Raw genomic sequence first — 17206 nt, forward strand, 5'->3', positions numbered from 1 at the left:
ACCAAGCCTTACCCTTAGCAACGTTTGCAAACAAAAAGTACTAACAATTCTGTAAGAAATAAAAAATTGAAGTCCTACCTTCATCTTCAAACTCGGCCCGGCAAGGCAGCAGGGGTGCGGGAGGCCACTCGGCCTGGGCTAGGGGCGGGACAACGCACCGGGAGGCCACTCGGCCTGGGCTAGGGGCGGGACAACGCACCGGGAGGCCACTCGGCCTGGGCTAGGGGCGGGCTGGAGAACTAATAGTGCCGGTAATTTCTATTAGTTCTCCTGCCCGCCCCTAGCCCAACAAAGGAGGCAGAATAAATGCAGAGAATTTTACCTAAAGGAGCCCAGCAACACAGGGAGGAAGAATATCGCCACTCTCAAACCGACAGAGAGACCTACATCAATTGAGACTGTTCCAGACTTGCAGCGCCACTGCGCATGCGCGGACATCACAAATCACCTTTGCGCATGTGCAGATGTCCCGGCACATTTTTCAGCGCAGAACGACTGGCCATGCTGCACGACTGCAGTGAAGAGGCCAGACAGCGGCCAAAGTTCCAACATTTTTTTTCGGCCCACCTGGGAACCTACATCAGCGGCGCAACTCTGGTAAGTGCGCTGAAAAACGGGCTCAGCCAAAATTGAGCCCACAGACTCATCCATTAATAAGCTTTTTGTTTTTTTGTTTTAAACAGCTGAGCAATCGCAGATATAGGCTTCCTGCTGTAGAGAGTCTCACCTGAGAGTCCAAGGAGGTCCCATGTTGGACCCTTTGGGAAAAGCTTTTTCATGTTTATGGCCCATTGATAGTCTGTCCATCGCTCCTTCCAGGCCTGAAGTATGGCCTGCCTCAGGTTCACCACCTTCATCTCTCAGCCCTAGAATTGATAAAGGGAAGGGAAAAAATAAATAAAAGAAAGCACTTTCACTGTGCCAGCCCTGCTGTTTTCATTACCCAATGACAATGTCACAGAACAATCAACATGTCTCAGGGACGCAAAAGAATCATTAGTAGGGCTCCTAGCAATACTATGGCTTTGTGTATTGCAACCACGTTATGGTTGGAAAGGATTAAAACATCCCGACTCTGGAAAAGCCTAACTAATGCAGTGTTGGGGGTCACTAAAGCTAAATCATGAATGGCTGAAATGTTTCTATCACATCCAGCGGTAACGGGAAATGTTGTCCTTCCAAACTTAGGTTATGCAAGGATGAGCTTATAAACACTTGAGTGCTGCTATTAACCACAGCAATTAGAGGTAGAACCATAGAGATTTACAATACAGGAGACATTTGGCCCATTGTGCCTGTCAGCTCTTTGCTCAAGCAATTCAAAACCATTTATGTTCCTCTGCTTAAAAGATGCAATGGTGTTTGCCCTAACTACTCCTGTCCTTGAAGCCCACCACTTTGATCAAGCCTTTGATCGCCCCTGCTTCTGTGGCTCATCATCCATTTGTCCACTATATTTCTGAAAAGTGCTGTGGGACATTTAGTAAGAACATAAGAACATAAGAATTAGGAACAGGAGTAGGCCATCTAGCCCCTCGAGCCTGCTCCGCCATTCAATAAGATCATGGCTGATCTGGTCGTGGACTCAGCTCCACTTACCCGCCCTCTCTCCGTAACCCTTAATTCCCTTATTGCTTAAAAACTATCTATCTTTGACTTGAAAACATTCAATGAGCCAGCCTCAACTGCTTCCTTGGGCAGAGAATTCCACAGATTCACAACCCTCTGGGAGAAGAAATTCCTTCTCAACTCGGTTTTAAATTGGCTCCTCCTTATTTTGAGGCTGTGCCCCCTAGTTCTAGTCTCCCCCACCAATGGAAACAACCTCTCTGCTTCTATCTTGTCTATCCCTTTCATGATTTTAAATGTTTCTATAAGATCACCCCTCATCCTTCTGAACTCCTAGGAGTAAAGACCCAGTCTACTCAATCTATCATCATAAGGTAACCCCCTCATTTCTCGAATCAGCCCAGTGAATCGTCTCTGTACCCCTTCCAAAGCTAGTATATCCTTCCTTAAGTAAGGTGACCAAAACTGCACGCAGTACTCCAGGTGCGGCCTTACCAATACCTTATACAGTTGCAGCAACACCTCCCTGCTTTTGTACTCCATCCCTTTCGCAATGAAGGCCAACATTCCATTTGCCTTCCTGATCACCTGCTGCACCTGCAAACCAACCTTTTGGGTTTCATGCACCACAGCATGTTGTAATTTCTCCCCATTCAAATAATATTCCCTTTTACTGTTTTTTTTCCCCCAAGGTGGATGACCTCACACTTTCCGACATTGTATTCCATCTGCCAAACCCTAGCCCATTCGCTTAACCTATCCAAATCTCCTTGTAGCCTCTCCGAGTCCTCTACACAACCCGCTTTCCCACTAATCTTAGTGTCATCTGCAAATTTTGTTGCACTACACTCTGTCCCCTCCTCTAGGTCATCTATGTATATTGTAAACAGTTGTGGTCCCAGCACTGATCCCTGTGGCACACCACTAACCACTGATTTCCAACCCGAAAAGGACCCATTTATCCCGACTCTCTGCTTTCTGTTAACCAGCCAATTCTCTATCCATGCTAATACATTTCCACTGACTCCGCGTACCTTTATCTTCTGCAGTAACCTTTTGTGTGGCACCTTATCGAATGCCTTTTGGAAATCTAAATACACATCCATCGGTACACCTCTTTCCACCATGCTCGTTATATCCTCAAAGAATTCCAGTAAGTTAGTTAAACATGATTTCCCTTTCATGAATCCATGCTGCGTCTGCTTGATTGCACTATTCCTATCCAGATGTCCCGCTATTTCTTCCTTAATAATAGTTTCAAGCATTTTCCCCACTACAGATGTTAAACTAACCGGCCTATAGTTACCTGCCTTTTGCCTGCCCCCTTTTTTTAAACAGAGGCGTTACATTAGCTGCTCTCCAATCCGCTGGTACCTCCCCAGAGTCCAGAGGATTTTGGTAGATTATAACGAATGCATCTGCTATAACTTCCGCCATCTCTTTTAATACCCTGGGATGCATTTCATCAGGACCAGGCGACTTGTCTACCTTCAATCCCATTAGCCTGTCCAGCACTACCTCACTAGTGATAGTGATCATCTCAAGGCCCTCCCTTCCCACATTCCTATGACCAGCAATTTTTGGCATGGTTTTTGTGTCTTCCACTGTGAAGACAGAAGCAAAATAATTGTTTAAGGTCTCAGCCATTTCCACATTTCCCATTATTAAATCCCCCTTTTCATCTTCTAAGGGACCAACATTTACTTTAGTCACTCCTTTCCGTTTTATATATCTGTAAAAGCTTTTATTATCTGTTTTTATGTTTTGCGCAAGTTTACCTTCGTAATCTATCTTCCCTTTCTTTATTGCTTTTTTAGTCATGTTAAAGGCGACATAGACAGGCAAGTTAGTGTTATGGTTAACTACTGGAACATTTGGAGTAAGTATGCCAACCTATAGTAGAATTAATTTGGCAGACCAATCTATTGTTGGATTGGGAGTGCTTGTTTATGCTGAGCTATGACATAGTTGGATGGGATGGGGTGGGGTGGGGAGGGCAGAGTCTGTAGTTGGCTATACAACGCATTAGGGTTACATTTGGATACATATGGTGGTGTTGGAGGTGGTAGTGCATGGTTAGCTATAGTCCAGCTGCTTTGCCAGTCAGTGGTTTTAGGTGCCAGTTTTTTTGAGTGATGTTTGGTTCAGGATGTAAGATTACGGTTAGCTATATTTCAGCTGGGGTACTGAAATGCAAAGTCTATAATTAGTTATGCTAGTTTGGGTGCCAGTCTATAGTTAGTTATGCTTGGTTTGGGTGCCAGTCTATAGTTAGTTATGCTTAGTTTGGGTGCCAGTCTATAGTTAGTTATGCTTGGTTTGGGTGCCAGTCTATAGTTAGTTATGCTTGGTTTGGGTGCCAGTCTATAGTTAGTTATGCTAGTTTGGTTGCCAGTCTATAGTTAGTCATGCTTGGTTTGGCTGCCAGTCTATAGTTAGTCATGCTTGGTTTGAGTGCCAGTCTATAGTTAGTTATGCTTGGTTTGGCTGCCAGTCTATAGTTAGTTATGCTAGTTTGGTTGCCAGTCTATAGTTAGTTATGCATGGTTTGGGTGCCAGTCTATACTTAGTTATGCTTGGTGTGGGTGCCAGTCTATAGTTAGTTATGCTAGTTTGGTTGCCAGTCTATAGTTAGTTATGCTTGGTTTGGCTGCCAGTCTATAGTTAGTTAGTTATGCTTGGTTTGAGTGCCAGTCTATAGTTAGTTATGCTTGGTTTGGCTGCCAGTCTATAGTTAGTTATGCTAGTTTGGTTGCCAGTCTATGGTTAGTTATGCTTGGTTTGGCTGCCAGTCTATAGTTAGTTATGCTAGTTTGGTTGCCAGTCTATAGTTAGTCATGCTTGGTTTGGCTGCCAGTCTATAGTTAGTCATGCTTGGTTTGGGTGCCAGTCTATAGTTAGTTATGCTTGGTTTGGCTGCCAGTCTATAGTTAGTTATGCTAGTTTGGTTGCCAGTCTATAGTTAGTTATGCATGGTTTGGGTGCCAGTCTATACTTAGTTATGCTTGGTGTGGGTGCCAGTCTATAGTTAGTTATGCTAGTTTGGTTGCCAGTCTATAGTTAGTTATGCTTGGTTTGGCTGCCAGTCTATAGTTAGTTAGTTATGCTTGGTTTGAGTGCCAGTCTATAGTTAGTTATGCTTGGTTTGGCTGCCAGTCTATAGTTAGTTATGCTAGTTTGGTTGCCAGTCTATAGTTAGTTATGCTTGGTTTGGCTGCCAGTCTATAGTTAGTTATGCTAGTTTGGTTGCCAGTCTATAGTTAGTCATGCTTGGTTTGGCTGCCAGTCTATAGTTAGTCATGCTTGGTTTGGGTGCCAGTCTATAGTTAGTTATGCTTGGTTTGGCTGCCAGTCTATAGTTAGTTATGCTAGTTTGGTTGCCAGTCTATAGTAAGTTATGCATGGTTTGGGTGCCAGTCTATAGTTAGTTATGCTTGGTGTGGGTGCCAGTCTATAGTTAGTTATGCTAGTTTGGTTGCCAGTCTATAGTTAGTTATGCTTGGTTTGGCTGCCAGTCTATAGTTAGTTAGTTATGCTTGGTTTGGGTGCCAGTCTATAGTTAGTTATGCTTGGTTTGGTTGCCAGTCTATAGTTAGTTATGCTAGTTTGGTTGCCAGTCTATAGTTAGTTATGCTTGGTTTGGCTGCCAGTCTATAGTTAGTTATGCTAGTTTGGTTGCCTGTCTATAGTTAGTCATGCTTGGTTTGGCTGCCAGTCTATAGTTAGTCATGCTTGGTTTGGGTGCCAGTCTATAGTTAGTTATGCTTGGTTTGGCTGCCAGTCTATAGTTAGTTATGCTAGTTTGGTTGCCAGTCTATAGTTAGTTATGCTAGTTTGGTTGCCAGTCTATAGTTAGTTATGCATGGTTTGGGTGCCAGTCTATAGTTAGTTATGCTAGTTTGGTTGCCAGTCTATAGTTAGTTATGTTTGGTTTGGGTGCCAGTCTATAGTTAGTTATGCTGGTTTGGGTGCCAGTCTATAGTTAGTTATGCTGGTTTGGTTGCCAGTCTATAGTTAGTTATCCTAGTTTGGTTGCCAGTCTATAGTTAGTTATGCTTGGTGTGGGTGCCAGTCTATAGTTAGTTATGCTTGGTTTGGCTGCCAGTCTATAGTTAGTTATGCTAGTTTGGGTGCCAGTCTATAGTTAGTTATGCTTGATGTGGGTGCCAGTGTATAGTTAGTTATGCTAGTTTGGTTGCCAGTCTATAGTTAGTTATGCTTTGTTTGGCTGCCAGTCTATAGTTAGTTATGCTAGTTTGGTTGCCAGTCTATAGTTAGTTATGCTAGTTTGGTTGCCACTCCATCATTGGTTATATTTGAGCTGGGCTGCCAGTTTATGATGAGCCATGTTGGGGGAATCAAGCTGCAACAACGAACCTTCATCCAAATACAAAAGTAACGCAGACAGTCAGAGGGCGCTTTACCTGAATATTTCTGACTAAATCCCAAACTCAGCGCCGCTCCGACAACTTGCGCCTCAAGCAAAACACTCGGCCATGTTATCGAACAACCACCACACCAGCCAACAAGCTGGGCAGCAATTGGCGGAACGCAAGTCACATCGAACCAATCAAGTCAATGAGGTGGCGGCGGGCGCGATGCGCTGTGGGAGTTGTAGTCCGCGCGGGCGGTGAGTGTGCGGGAGACGCGGGAGGGCAGGACTACACTCCCAGAGCGCACCGCGGCCAGCTCCCTGTCACCTGCTTTGGCAGCGCAGAAATGGTAAGTCAGACCGCTTTTGCTTTTGAGAATACATGAGACCTGCTTCTAAAATATCATGGGACCATCCACCTGAGACTGGTGCGTGTGTGTGGCGTATATTGAAGCACGAATGCCTGTGTTTTATGTGATGTGGGATGTTTGTCTACCTATTAAATGTCATTGATCCTGGTTGGGGTCCAAAGGTTGTGCCACAATTCCCTTTTTTTTTAACACTTGCATCCCCTCCTGAGGCTGTCTGTGTCTGTCTGAAGCATTTGATTGTAATTGTTTTAATAGTTGCAGGATTGTAATCCTAATGCAGACTGTCCCGCCCCCCTGCCTGCAGGTTGGGTGCAGTGACAGATGTGCGATTGATTCTGTTGCGCCCTCTGCTTCCCGGCAAATGGGGTCAGCTTGCTTTTTGGGTGTGAGCGTACATGATACTTCATGTAAGTCCAATGTGCCGCGACTCCACTCCCAGAAATCTGACTCCAGGCGTGCTAAAGTCCATCTATGTGTCTTTTTATCAGCAGAAATAAATGCCATGTTTTTTTTCCCTGCCCCATTAAACATTCAGCCCAGAGTGACAGAGTTATTTGCATGAACTCGATCGAATTGGTTTCTTGGTCATTATGTTTTTCAATGCAACAGCAAAACGTGTTTACATTAATGTTTTTCATATTCCCAGAGTTAGAGGCATTCTCCTATTTGTTTTTCAATTTGCTGCCCATCCTCCCCTCTCCCTGTCTTATATCTGCTGAAGTACATCATCATCATCATCATAGGCAGTCCCTCGGAGTCGAGGATGACTTGCTTCCACACTAGAAATGAGTTCTCAGGTGACTGAAGAGTCCAATGCGGGACCTACAGTCTCTGTCACAGGTGGGGCAGACGGTGGTTGAAGGAACGGGCGGGTGGGGAGGTCTGGTTTGCCGCACGCTCCTTCCGCTGTCTACGCTTGGCTTCAGCTTGCTCTCGACGAAGGTACTCGAGGTGCTCAGCGTCTTCCCAGATGTTTTTCCTCCACTTAGGGCGGTCTTGGGCCAGGGATTTCCAGGTGTCGATGGGGATGTTAAATTTTTTTCAAGGAGGCTTTGAGGGTCTCCTTGAAGCATTTCCTTTGCCCACCTGGGGCTCGCTTGCCGTGTCGGAGCTACAAGTAGAGCGCTTGTTTTGGGAGTCTCGTGTCTGGCATGTGGGCGATATGGCCAGTCCAGTGGAGCTGATCGAGCGTGGTCAGTGCTTCACTGCTGGGGATATTGGCCTGAGCGAGGACACAAATGTCGGTGCGCCTGTCCTGCCAATGGATTTTCAGGATCTTGCGGAAGCAGCATTGATGGTACTTCTCCAGTGTTTTAAGGTGCCCGCTGTACATAGTCCATGTCTCTGAGCCATATAGGAGAGTGGGTATCATCACTGCTCTGTAGACCATGAGCTTGGTACCGGGTTTGAGGTCCTGGTCTTCAAACACTCTCTTCCTCAGGCAACCGAAGGCTGCGCTGGCACACTGAAGGCGGTGTTGGACCTCATCGTCAATGTCTGCCCTTGTTGACAGTCGGCTCCCGAGGCAAATGGTTCACGTTGTCCAAGGCCTTGTCGTGGATTTTGATGACCAGGGTGCAGTGCTGTGTGGCGGGGGTGGGTTGGTAAAGGACCTTTGTCTTACAGATGTTTAGTGTAAGGTCCGTGCTCTCCTATGCCTCGGTGAAGGTGTTGACGATGGTTTGGAGTTCGGTCTCCGAGTGTGCGCAGACGCAGGCGTCGTCTGTGTACTGCAGTTCGATGATGGAGGATAGGACGACCTTGGATCTGGCCTGGAAGTGGCGGAGATTGAACAGATTCCTGTTTGTCCTGAGCTATAACCCCACACGCATCAGTAGCCCTCCATTACCTCGCCAAGGAGCAGACTGCCCCTAATGAAGAACTGCCCCTTTGGCGAGGCAGTGGCAGGTTATATGCCTGTTAGGGACATCACAGCCTGGCCCAATTCGGTTCTCACCAGAAATCCACACATGCACACTTTAAGAGGGGCAAGAAACGTGGCTGAATGTTTTCCTTTCCCCAGCCAAGGTCCACTGAAGCTAATCAGTGTCTCTACACATACTCCAGGTGACTGTAGCTAACTCAGGCCAGACCAAGTCAGACCAGGAGTTGAGTGCCTGTGATCTTCTGGTCTGTGTAGTATAGTCCCACACCTGGAGGTGCTTTTACCCAGGTGTAATGTGTGCACCTGTGAGTGCTCACAGGTTGGTAGAGCTGTTGAAAACCGAAAAAAAAAAGGGCCTTGTAAATGTCTGGTGTGTCATCCAGGTCGGGTGGCACGGATAAATGTTTTATGTTTTGCAGATAGACTCTAAAAGAGGTAGAGCTGTTGACTTGTGAGTGGCTTAGCTAGTCACGTGATGTTCACAAGACTCAATAAAACCCCAGCCAGTTGGGTTCAGGGGGTCCACGATGAGGCAGGTGGTTGTGAGCTTGGTGGATAAACTGGTAATGTGCAGTGTGATTGTTAAACCTTTGCTAATAAACCAACTATTCTTAACAGTAAAGTGTTGCTATGAATTCTTAAGCAAAGAACCCATGAAGCAAATACACGCCACCAGGTTTGGGCACCAGCGAATGCAGTAGTTCCTGGCACAGAGATGCCAATTCCCACATGGAGTTTTGTGCTGCCCTTTGTACTACAGCTGTGACAGTTTCAGCATTGGTTATGAAATGATTATTGCTGTTTCTGAGGTGTGCTGGGAGGGAGAGAGCAAGGTTAACAGAGAAGAAAGTCAGCAAAGTTACAGAAAAAATGCACAGAAAACTGGCAGGAAGAACATGAGCAAGAGAGATAAAATTCAGGAAATATACAGCAGGTCATTTGGTATTTGAAAGAGAGATTAAGATATTGGGTGTAACCCTTCACCAGAATATGTACTGCGTGATATCAATTCGGTTAGTTTCAACACAGCTTAGTGGAATGAGCTCACAGTGCAAAATTGTACTTAATTTACCACTAAATTCGTAATCACCCGCATCTAGTTGTCTTGGTATGGGAAATGGAAATACGACACTGGGGCAGTACCACAGTGATGTTTGTAGTTGAGGTTGTGCCTGACCTGGGAGTCCTTGACACTGGTTGTCTGAAGTAGGAAAGTGATTCATTTGCCAGCACTCACATCTCTTGCCTTGATCAGCACGAAACAAAACTCCAGATGTGATACATTCGGACACATTACACAATCCCAGGGATTGGATGCTGCAGAAGCTGAGCTACAGTGTTGAAAGCCCACCTCCGACCTATGCTCCCTGTGAGCATGGCTGTCTCCCCTGGGAGCATGACATAGAAACATACAAACATAGAAAATAGGTGCAGGAGTAGGCCATTCGGCCCTTCTAGCCTGCACCGCCATTCAATGAGTTCATGGCTGAACATGCAACTTCAGTACCCCATTCATGCTTTCTCGCCATACCCCTTGATTCCCCCTAGTAGTAAGGACTACATCTAACTCCTTTTTGAATATATTTAGTGAATTGGCCTCAACAACTTTCTGTGGTAGAGAATTCCACAGGTTCACCACTCTCTGGGTGAAGAAGTTTCTCCTCATCTCGGTCCTAAATGGCTTACCCCTTATCCTTAGACTGTGACCCCTGGTTCTGGACTTCCCCAACATTGGGAACAGTCTTCCTGCATCAAACCTGTCTAAACCCATCAGAATTTTAAACGTTTCTATGAGATCCCCTCTCATTCATCTGAACTCCAGTGAATACAAGCCCAGTTGATCCAGTCTTTCTTGATAGGTCAGTCCCGCCATCCCGGGAATCAGTCTGGTGAACCTTCGCTGCACTCCCTCAATAGCAAGAATGTCCTTCCTCAGGTTAGGAGACCAAAACTGTACACAATACTCCAGGTGTGGCCTCACCAAGGCCCTGTACAACTGTAGCAACACCTCCCTGCCCCTGTACTCAAATCCCCTTGCTATGAAGGCCAACATGCCATTTGCTTTTTTAACCACCTGCTGTACCTGCATGCCAACCTTCAATGACTGATGTACCATGACACCCAGGTCTCGTTGCACCTCCCCTTTTCCTAATCTGTCACCATTCAGATAATAGTCTGTCTCTCTGTTTTTACCACCAAAGTGAATAACCTCACATTTATCCACATTATACTTCATCTGCCATGCATTTGCCCACTCACCTAACCTATCCAAGTCGCTCTGCAGCCTCATAGCATCCTCCTCACAGCTCACACTGCCACCCAACTTAGTGTCATCCGCAAATTTGGAGATACTACATTTAATCCCCTCGTCCAAATCATTAATGTACAGTGTAAACAGCTGGGGCTCCAGCACAGAACCTTGCGGTACCCCACTAGTCACCGCCTGCCATTCTGAAAAGTACCCATTAACTCCTACTCTTTGCTTCCTGTCTGCACACTACCCCCAATCCCATGTGCTTTAACTTTGCACATTAATCTCTTGTGTGGGACCTTGTCGAAAGCCTTCTGAAAGTCCAAATACACCACATCAACTAGTTCTCCCTTGTCCACTCTACTGGAAACACCCTCAAAAAATTCCAGAAGATTTGTCAAGCATGATTTCCCTTTCACAAATCCATGCTGACTTGGACCTATCATGTCACCTCTTTCCAAATGCACTGCTAAGACATCCTTAATAATTGATTCCATCATTTTACCCACTACCGATGTCAGGCTGACCGGTCTATAATTCCCTGTTTTCTCTCTCCCTCCTTTTTTAAAAAGTGGGGTTACAAGTGGGGCTACCCTCCACACGATAGGAACTGATTCAGAGTAAATGGAATGTTGGAAAATGATTGTCAATGCATCTGCTATTTCCAAGGCCACCTCCTTAAGTACTCTGGGATGCAGTCCATCAGGCCCTGGGGATTTATCGGCCTTCAGTCCCATCAATTTCCCCAACACAATTTCCCGACTAATAATAATCCCTCAGTTCCTCCCCCTTACTAGACCCTCTGACCCCTTTTATATCCAGAAGGTTGTTAGTGTCCTCCTTAGTGAATACCGAACCAAAGTACTTGTTCAATTGGTCCGCCATTTCTTTGTTCCCCATCATGACTTCCCCTGATTCTGACTGCAGGGGACCTACGTTTGTCTTTACTAACCTTTTTCTCTTTGCAAAAGTTTCTATAGATATGTAATCCGTCTTAATGTTCCCTGCAAGCTTCTTCTCGTACTCCATTTTCCCTGCCCTAATCAAACCCTTTGTCCTCCTCTGCTGAGTTCTAAATTTCTCCCAGTCTCCGGGTTCGCTGCTATTTCTGGCCAATTTGTATGCCACTTCCTTGGCTTTAATATTATCCCTGATTTCCCTTGATAGCCACGGTTGAGCCACCTTCCCTTTTTTATTTTTACGCCAGACAGGAATGTACAATTGTTGTAGTTCATCCATGTGGTCTCTAAATGTCTGCCATTGCCCATCCACAGTCAACCCTTTAAGTATCATTCGCCAATCTATCCTAGCCAATTCACGCCTCATACCTTCAAAGTTACCCTTCTTTAAGTTCTGGATCATGGTCTCTGAATTAACTGTTTCATTCTCCATCCGAATGCAGAATTCCACCATATTATGGTCACTCTTCCCCAAGGGGCCTCGCACAACGGGATTGCTAATTCATCCTCTCTCATTACACAACACCCAGTCTAAGATGGCCTCCCCCCTAGTTGGTTCCTCGACATATTGATCTAGAAAACCATCCCTTATGCACTCCAGGAAATCCTCCTCCACTGTATTGCTTCCAGTTTGGTTAGCCCAATCTATGTGCATATTAAAGTCACCCATTATAACTGCTGCACCCTTATTGCATGCACCCCTAATTTCCTGTTTGATGCCCTCCCCAACATCACTACTACTGTTTGGAGGTCTGTACACAACTCCCACTAACGTTTTTTGCCCTTTGGTGTTTGCAGCTCTACCCATATAGATTCCACATCATCCAAGCTAATGTCCTTCCTAACTATTGCATTAATCTCCTCTTTAACCAGCAATGCTACCCCACCTCCTTTTCCTTTTATTCTATCCTTCCTGAATGTTGAATACCCCTGGATGTTGAGTTCCCAGCCCTGATCATCCTGGAGCCAGATCTCCGTAATCCCAATCACATCATATTTGTTAACATCTATTTGCACAGTTAATTCATCCACCTTATTACGGATACTCCTTGCATTAAGACACAAAGCCTTCAGGCTTGTTTTTTTAACACCCTTTGTCCTTTTAGAATTTTGCTGTACAGTGGCCATTTTTGTTCTTTGCCTTGGGTTTCTCTGCCCTCCACTTTTCCTCATCTCCTTTCTGTCTTTTGCTTTTGTCTCCTTTTTGTTTCCCTCTGTCTCCCTGCATTGACATCGTCAAACCATTCCTATTTATGACAACAGTACTTGTCGGAGGTCCTCAATATTCTGAGTTACAAGAAGTGTTGATATGGTGGTCGCCACCAATTCCTTCGCTCATCCATACGGCTTAGCTCCAAAAAAAACTTGATTTGGCTGCTGAAGCTTTAATTGTAGTCGAATACTGTCAGAAAAATTTGCTCAGTTTGAGGGTGATGCATGTATTGTTAAGGATTGGTTGGAAGCTGCCAGAATTTGAATAATAATAAAACATTAATATCCTCCAGCTATACCACGTCTGAACACATATTGCTCTGAGATTTGTGAGATTCTTTATTCTGTTCCAAACTGACACGAAGGTTGTATAACCTTTATCTAATCTGCTCATCTGTCAAAATGTCAAGAGCTTCTGCATTTTTCTGTTTTGTTTAAGGACATGTTGTCACTTGCTCTAATTGCGGCGTTGCAAATCAAAGGGCAATACTGTAGTAAATAACAAAACAGTAAGGGAGAAGGAAGAGATCGCCATGAAGAGCACTATTTTAAATTAACCTTTCCTAAAATTGATGAATATGAAATATAGCATGTGGCTTTGAGTAAATAGCTTCTTTCGTCACACCTTCATAGCTCTCCCAAATCTCATTAGACTAAGGAGAGAAAGACTAAGAGTTCAGGTATGCAAGTTTGTAATATCGGATATGACACATGAATGCTATTGTGGTGAGCCTGTCTTTTTCTGGGAAGGGACAAGATCCGCAACAGAGGTTTTGTTGGCAAGTGGCACATCATCTTTGCAGCTTGAAAACTGTGCCATTGTTTTGAAGGTTGAACAATACGAAAATCGGGTTTACCAAGACGTACTGAGGAATATTATGCTTTTTTCAAAAAGAAAGCTTGAGGTTGGGGGTTACCTGATGAATGCTGCATTGTGCTGACGTCTGACAAACCCTCGTTGATACACTGTGCATTTGAAAGAGTGTCCCAGAAGGTTAGCCTGGCCAGAGGGATTGAGGAGGTGCAACAAATAGCCAGTTTTGGGAAAACTAATTTTTCTTTTCAAAAAAGGAAGTTTGGAGCAAAACAGACATGAAAAATAGATTCCTTTCCTTTCAACTGAAACATCTCTATTATATTTGGACGTACATATTTGTACTGTAAAAATGGCCGCCATGCTCCACCCTTAGTCTATGATTGGTCCCCTTGGAGGATAAGCCACACTTTGAAATTTCACTGGAATGTGTTACTGGAACCGCCCATCATCCCAAGGTCTCACTGACTTTTCAAATTGTGACTCGATCCACTTTGATTTCCTGAAGCGACAGAGGACAGAGCTCCCCAGAAGACAGCAAGGGCCAGCCAAAGTCCTGTACCCCAGTCCAAGTACATCCCTCCCCAGCCAAAGTGCCTTACCCTAGTGCAAGTGCATCCTTTCGCCCCGCCCCCACCATAGATGGGGCATTGTGTACAGATTGCTAACAGGTTTATTGGGTATGAAGTGAATAGTTAGAGAGTTGTGACTTCTGGATATCATCCACTCCAACGATGTCCCTTGTAGGGGGTTGGAGGAGCATGATTCATCTTCCCTGAGTTCCCTCTCTCCCCTCTGATCCCCCACCCCCCCACCTGTCTCTCTTTCCCCCCCCCTCACAGTCTCTCTCTCTCCCCCCAGTCCCTCTCTCCCTCTCCCTCACCTAGTCCCTCTCTCCCTCTCCCTCTCCCTCACCCAGTCCCTCACTCCCTCTCCCTCACCCAGTTTCTCTCTCTCCCCTCCAGCCTCTCTCTCTCTCCCCCCGCCGTCCCAGTCTCTCTCTCCCCCTCTAGCACACTCGCAAACAAAGCCGCAAACTACATGACCCCCTGGCCGCCGCTCTTGGCTGCCCGCCCGCCGGGGCCGGCTGGGGCCTGAGTGGGCGAAGAGAGTCGGGGCCTCTGCGGAGACTTGGACCTCAGGTCCTGCTTCTCGGCACCATGTGGAGGGAATGATTCGGGGCCTGTCTGTCGGAAAAAGTGCAGTACAAATAGTGACAGAGATTATATTTATGAGCTTTAGCTAAGTATTTGCTAGTTCCTTTCATTAAAAATGAAGGTCAAACATAAATGACATTTAGCATTTTAGTTCATGTGGACTAAACTGCTTCTGTGCTAATTCTGAGGGCATTTAAAATAATCTGGAGAGCTTTGAACGTTCAGTCTGCACTCAATAACTCCAGCACCCAATGAAGCATATACATTATTCAAAATTCAGGTCTGCTGTCCATGCCTTCTTGGGTTCAGTGACATCAGACACCCTCCGCCCCCTTAATCAGTCAAAGGGGCCGAATTTGGCTATCGCCCTGGTTAGGGGCGGTAACCTTTCAAGTCCCGCCCTGGAAGCGAAATTGGGGTTACCACCCTTCACAGCAAGTGGAGCGCAATAATGCACACTCCACTTTCTCTCGGGGACGGGCTCGGGGGCACTACTCGGGCGCATCGAGACGCTGCGAGCGCTGCAGGCCCTTTGATGGCCTCCACTGGGCCACCAAAAATGCAGGGTGCCGTAGCCCAGCATCAAAATGGAGTGTTGGGCTGCACGATCGCGGAGCAGACCCTACGAACGCATCGGATAACAGCCCGACCGGTAAGGGGGGTAAACAAAAAAGATGGCAGCGTATGGCACAGCGCACCTCCCCTTTATGTTTCGCCACGCGATCGGTGTGCGGCCGGGTTCGCGACCCGTGAGGTTGGCGTGGGCATCGCCCGTGGTGGTCTCGCGGGCGCTGCACAATTTCCACCACGGGGCAAAAAGGGGTCGCCGCAGACGGTGATGACGTCACTGCTGGAGGCACAGTGGCCCGGGGTACTACTAGCAAGCCATGGCACGCCTGAATTCGTGCCTCCACTAACTCCCCCGGTCAAAAACACTTTCACGCCCCGTTAGCGCCCCCCATAGGTGCTAACGGGAGGCACACAATAGGGGAATTTCGCCCCCTTAAGTGTCCTACTTTTATAGGAGTTGACTCACACTGCCCTATATCTGCTGATACGATTGTGGGGCCCAGGGGTGTAACTTTAAAATTCCCTTGTGATCTGGACCAGATCTCCATGTATTTTGCACCTTTCTCTCCGAAGGTGGATGATTTGCATCATTAAGCTCCTTTATCCCAGAGCAAGGCGAGTATACAGAACAATAGTTATAGTCAAATTCTCTTAGTTCAATCGATGCATCTTACTTCTGCATGATCACATGAAAATACTGACTACGCTATGCTACCCCACTTTATTAGGTCATCTTACTTAACAAACAGAATAACCCATTGCCATTGTGTCCCACAGACCAGGACAGTATCTCCTCTCACTGCAGTCTTCTATCTTTCACACACATGTGCTACCTGACTGCCTGCCTGTACAATGTCCATTTTCCAAAAGCCCGACTGCCCTTTAAGTGTCGAACATTCTGTTTTATTTCCTAACAGAGAGACAGACTATTATCTGAATGGTGACAGATTAGGAAAAGGGCAGGTGCAAAGAGACCTGGGTGTCATGGTACATCAGTCATTGAAGGTTGGCATGCAGGTACAGCAGGCGGTTAAGAAAGCAAATGGCATGTTGGCCTTCATAGCGAGGGGATTTGAGTACAGGGGCAGGGAGGTGTTGCTACAATTGTACAGGGCCTTGGTGAGGCCACACCTGGAGTATTGTGTACAGTTTTGGTCTCCTAACCTGAGGAAGGACATTCTTGCTATTGAGGGAGTGCAGCGAAGGTTCACCAGACTGATTCCCGGGATTGCGGGACTGACCTATCAAGAAAGACTGGATCAACTGGGCTTGTATTCACTGGAGTTCAGAAGAATGAGAGGGGACCTCATAGAAACGTTTAAAATTCTGACGGGGTTAGACAGGTTAGATGCAGGAAGAATGTTCCCAATGTTGGGGAAGTCCAGAACCAGGGGACACAGTCTAAGGATAAGGGGGAAGCCATTTAGGACCGAGATGAGGAGGAATTTCTTCACCCAGAGTGGTGAACCTGTGGAATTCTCTACCACAGAAAGTTGTTGAGGCCAATTCACTAAATATATTCAAAAAGGAGTTAGATGAAGTCCTTACTACTAGGGGAATCAAGGGGTATGGTGAGAAAGCAGGAATGGGGTACTGAAGTTGCATGTTCAGCCATGAACTCATTGAATTGCGGTGCAGGCTAGAAGGGCCGAATGGCCTACTCCTGCACCTATTTTCTATGTTTCTATGTTTCTAACAGTTCCCAGTTGGGAAGTGATCAGAAAACTTTAACACAATGGGTGTGAGGTGTTCACTGATTACTGAGAATAGTCAATGAATTACTTAATATGTTACACATAAAGCCTAGCTCATTTACATCTTAATTACCTACTGACTCAAACTTTGTTCCACTTGACGTAATACACTATGCTTTTAACCCACACTTTTAAAGGAACTCTTTTTCCAAATACTTTCTGTGGAAAAATGGTCAAAAATATCTTGGAATGTGACATACCTGAATTAATACTTTATTATAAAGATACAACTTGCACTAGCAGCCAGCCATTTTACATTGCTAGCTTTTTTTGGCTTGATAACAAAGAACTG

General features: G+C 45.8%; 2 protein-coding genes across 4 annotated transcripts in view; one reads left to right on the forward strand and one right to left on the reverse strand.

Annotated features, from left to right (window-relative positions):
* Window positions 1–17206, reverse strand: part of med24 (mediator complex subunit 24) — a 590098-nt gene that overhangs the window by 75999 nt on the left and 496893 nt on the right. For 2 of the 3 annotated variants that reach the window (XM_070864252.1, XM_070864251.1), the window contains exons 1-2: window positions 5994–6079; window positions 728–866 (exon numbers count right to left, since the gene is read on the reverse strand). The exons of the other annotated variant lie outside the window; for it this stretch is intronic. In XM_070864252.1, coding sequence (XP_070720353.1) covers window positions 728–857 — 130 coding nt within the window. In that variant the 5' untranslated portion in view covers window positions 858–866; window positions 5994–6079. Of the gene's footprint in view, window positions 1–727; window positions 867–5993; window positions 6080–17206 lie in introns of those variants that run through there. 3 annotated transcript variants of the gene reach the window in all.
* The window catches only part of rapgefl1 (Rap guanine nucleotide exchange factor (GEF)-like 1), a 129195-nt gene continuing 118235 nt past the window's right edge, over window positions 6247–17206 (forward strand). Inside the window, exon 1 of the mRNA XM_070863980.1 lies at window positions 6247–6291. The gene's annotated coding sequence lies outside the window, so the exon portion shown is untranslated. The remainder of the gene's footprint in view (window positions 6292–17206) is intronic.

The sequence above is a fragment of the Pristiophorus japonicus genome, chromosome 21, assembly GCF_044704955.1.
Source record: "Pristiophorus japonicus isolate sPriJap1 chromosome 21, sPriJap1.hap1, whole genome shotgun sequence".
NCBI lineage: Eukaryota > Metazoa > Chordata > Chondrichthyes > Pristiophoridae > Pristiophorus > Pristiophorus japonicus.